Source organism: Lupinus angustifolius, unplaced genomic scaffold, assembly GCF_001865875.1.
Source record: "Lupinus angustifolius cultivar Tanjil unplaced genomic scaffold, LupAngTanjil_v1.0 Scaffold_80_36, whole genome shotgun sequence".
NCBI classification, from domain to species: Eukaryota; Viridiplantae; Streptophyta; class Magnoliopsida; order Fabales; family Fabaceae; genus Lupinus; species Lupinus angustifolius.
The window spans coordinates 2,573-6,962 of record NW_017723870.1 but is presented as its reverse complement, the minus strand read 5'-3'; the positions used below and the strand labels follow the sequence as shown (position 1 = coordinate 6,962).

The window sequence follows — 4,390 nt, the reverse complement described above, 5'->3', positions numbered from 1 at the left end:
TATGAACATGTCAAAACACAAATAATGAGTTAAACATATTTTGATGGTTTTTGTTTTGATTTGCACATAAACAATTTAACAAGAAAAATAAACTAAATATTAACAAATTCTTGAGGAGACAAGATCATTTTGAATGACGAAAATATTTCTCAACTTCTTAAGAATTTTAACTACTTAGACAAGATCTTATGTTTTACTTTGATTAACTCCAAACACCAAGGTCTAAAATCCTCCTTTTAGTGTATGTCCTAAAATGGTAGAATGATAATCACTTATATTTATTACTAAACAATATTACATCCACAAAGAGACTAGGTTGTCACACCCTAATCTTGGCTACTCTAATATTGAAGTAGTAATGAATATAAGATCTTAAGAAAAGTATGCTTAACTTGGCAAATAAACTAAGTAGTACAACTACTTCTTAGTTTATTAGTTAAGTGTTTGAGACAAGTAATTTTTTTTAGGTGATCAATCTAAAAAGAGCATTAAGTACTTCTCAAACAAATAAAATTAACCAAAACACCAACTTGAATGATTAAAATTCAAACTTTAGAATAAAAGAAGAAGTAGAATTACATAATCAACTTACAAATGAATTTGTTAGGAGCATGAGCCATCCATCCAATGATTGGATGCTTTAGGTTCCAAATGAGATTACAAAATGGATTTTTGCATCTCATTTGCCTTCTCCTTTCTCCTCTTGAATTATATGAAAAACTACTCTAAAACTAGCCTAAAAACTACCTAAAATGAAAGGAAAAGAAGAGCACAAATGAGAATTTCATGCCTTTTGATATGCCAAAGTGTTGGGCGCTCAGCTGCCCTGTTTGGCAGCTAAGCTGCTCGCCATTGGCCCCTATGAAGAGCCACTTTGGCCCCTACTTGACCCCTATGGTAGGCTAGGTTACATGCATGGTAATACCTCCTCCTTCTTGTCATAGCCTTATGTCGTCCATGAGGTCATGTTCTTGGCCTTTAAGCAAAGAAAAAGTAAGATGTTCCATGAGTTGACCTCAAAATCATTTTTCTGGTGTGCCAACCGCTTAACACACCTGGTTCCCCGCTAAGCTGCCTATTTCAGCAACTTAGCACACCTGGTTCCCCGCTTAGCTGACCTGGTTCCACGCTAAGCTGCCTGTTTGGACCGTTAAGCTGACCTTTAAGACGAAGTAAGCTACATTTCTTCAAGGCTAAGTAGCCAAATTAAGCACATAACATGTCATGCTTTAACTTGATTACTTTTAGCAAATCATTTTTAGCTTTTGTCTTGAATTTTGGCTTGAATTCTTGTCCATCTTTGAATTTATTCTTTAATATTCAATTTCCTACAAAACTCAAAGAAAACCTGGACAAGAAGTAATAAAGAACTAATTTATTTAATCATGCAAAATTCACCTAAAAAGTGTTAATTTAAGTTGGTTTTCTAAAATTTGCATAGAATAAGTGCCATAAAATGATGGTGAAAAGCGTATACGTTTTGCACTTATCAGTGCCATAAAAGTGTTTGAAATTTAGGTATGTTTGCACTTGTCACACACTAAATGAACTTTTAGAGCATTTGGAATAATTCGGTTTGAGTAACAACATCTTAAGCAAGGACATACAATTCTATTAGGGTTTTCAGCATTCTCAATTGCAAACCTAACAAATATTTTCACTCTTTCTTCATACTCATTCGTCAATCGATAGGCACTCATCCATTTTCAATCCATTTTCTATTAAGAAAAAATTATAATGAGCATAAATCCCTAAAGCTTGGAGTTAAGCTCACCAAGCAGAGCAAATGTATTATTATGTAATTAAATATGGAGGAACCCTAACTCATAATGTAAGCTAAATGAGTCGGAACTCGGAAACCCCAACTCAATACAAGCTAAATGAGTGAAATCACTTTCACTCATTTATAAGGAAAATATTTGTAACTCAATACAAGCTAAATATAATGTGATGAAAAAGACAAATAACTATATGAAAAACTGATAAGTGCCAAACATACCTAAATTTCATACACTTTTATGGCACTTATCTTAAGCATAATTGAGAAAAACCAACTTAAAACAATACTTTTTGTATAAAATATCACAATCTTGTATATTTGTATTTGTATTTCTTTTTTATGTCTTTTGTAGGATGTAGAAAGAAGAAGAAAAGAGAGAAAAAGACTCATGGTCAAAGAGAAAACGAAGTCAAAGTCAAGGTGCTCAAGTAGGCAGCTGAGCGTGGACCAAGCCACGCTAAGCTGACCTGCACACCAACCTGACCTGGACCAAGCTGCTCAAGCAAGTAGCTGAGCGGACCTGCTTGGCCGCTCAGCCTAGCACCAGACTAATCCTGACACGGTCAGAACTCAAGCTTGGCACGGTCAGACACAAGCCTGACACACGCCCAAGCTTCTCAACAAGAAGCTCAGCGGTTACACATGTGTGCTCAGCGGTGAACCAGACTCCTGCCCAGGTCAGCAAGCACCAAGCCACGTGCCATTCAGCATGGTTAAAGCTACTAAACAAGCAGCTTAGCGGTGTGCACCTCGACTTGACTTAGCCATCAAGCAAACCAGGACGTCACCAATGACATCACTTCAAGTAGCCCACCATAGGTTTTTCAGAGTAGCTCACCATAACTGGTCCCATAGCTCACAACTAGCTTTGGTGAGTCAAGCTTAAGGAGGTGACCAAGCTACTTGAAGTGACCAAACCCATGCTGAAGGGTTTGGTCAGCTGTTGAGCGGTGCTAATAAGCAACTCAACGACTCCAGGGAAATTTCTATAAATAGAGGCACATTTCATTCGAATCAAAAGGATCATATATCATACATGATTCACCATCTTTCCTTGAAATTCTTCCTCGAAGTTCTCTCTTCTTGTTCTTTGTTCATAGGAGCTTTATTTAAGTAAGTTTTGTAATTTTAGTTTATAATTCAAGAGGAGAAAAAGAGAAGGCAAATGAGATGCAAAAATCAATTTTGTAATCTCATTTGGAACTCAAAGCATCCAATCCTTGGATGGATGGCTCATTTGGAAATTTGCGTATAACACCCTGAACCTGACAAATCCTTGGAGATGCAAGAAAATAGAGTGGAGGAAGAAATCATCAAACACTTTTCTAATGAATTATTTCTTCACCAAAATCCAAGTGGACCAGTAGAAAAAGAATCAGAACTGGAGTTGAAAGAATTGTCGTCTCATTTAAAGTATGTTTTCTTAAATGGAGAGGCCAACAATCTAGTAATCATCAATAGTAAGCTGTCTAATTTGGAAGAAGAAAAACTTGTACAAGTCTTGAAGAAGCATCAAGCAACACTTGGATGGACATTAAAAGATCTCAAAGGCATCAGTCCATCATATTGCATGCACAAAATTATGATGGAGGATGATTATAAACCTTGTGCTCAACCGCAAAGGAGACTCAATCCGGCAATGAAGGAAGTGGTAAGGAAAGAAATTGTGAAAATGTTAGAAGCTGGTATGATTTACCGCATTTCAGATAGTAAATGGTTAAGTCCAGTTCAAGTGGTATCGAAGAGAGGAGGAAGGACGGTAATCCGAAATGAGAACAATGAACTAATTCTAACCAGAGTTGTTACTGGTTGGAGAGTTTGTATCAATTACCGCGAGCTTAATGCCGCCACAAGAAAAGATCATTTTCCCTTGCCCTTCATGGATCAAATGTTGGAAAGATTAGCCGGAAGAGCCTTCTACTATTTCCTGGATGGGTACTCTAGATACAATCAAATTGTTGTGGATCCAATGGAACAAGAAAAGACGGCATTTACATGTCCATTTGGTGTTTATGCATACAGAAAAATGCCATTAAGATTATGTAATGCTCCTGCAACTTTTCAAAGATGCATGCTAGCTATCTTCGTTAATTCGGTGGAGAAATGGATCGAGGTCTTCATGGATGATTTTTCTGTATTCGGAGATTCCTTTGAAACTTCCTTGACAAACTAGGAAATAGTTTTAGAAAGATGCGAACAGGCTAACTTGGTTCTAAATTGGGGAAAATGTCATTTCATGGTCACTGAAGGAATTATACTCGGGCACAAAATCCAGCCAAAGGATTAGAAGTTGATAAAGCTAAGATAGAAGTGATCGAAAAGCTGCCTCCTCCAACAAATGTTAAGGGAATCAGAAGCTTTCTTGGACATACTGGATTCTATCGTAGATTCATCAAAGACTTCTCCAAAACAGTTAAGCCTTTGTGTAATTTACTCTTAAAAGATTTTGTTTTTAACTTTGATAATTATTTTTTAGAAGCATTCAATCATTTAAAATTATGCTTGGTAACTACTCCTGTCATTAGTGCACCAAACTGGAAATCCCGTTTTAAACTAATGTGTGATGCAAGTGATTATGCAGTTGGTGCAGTTCTGGCACAGAGAAAGGAA

At 36.6% G+C, this 4,390-nt stretch overlaps 1 protein-coding gene across 1 annotated transcript; it reads left to right on the top strand.

Moving 5' to 3' along the window:
• The first annotated feature begins 3,452 nt into the window (after positions 1-3,452).
• Positions 3,453-3,953, top strand: LOC109339541 (RNA-directed DNA polymerase homolog). The gene has a single exon (XM_019576994.1). The coding sequence runs from the start codon at positions 3,453-3,455 to the stop codon at positions 3,951-3,953; it is 501 nt and encodes a 166-aa protein (XP_019432539.1).
• Positions 3,954-4,390: the final 437 nt, after the last annotated feature.

Coding starts and splice junctions, on each gene's coding strand:
- LOC109339541 (XM_019576994.1), top strand. CDS start 3,453: ATGTTAGAAGCTGGTATGATTTACCGCATTTCAGATAGTAAATGGTTA.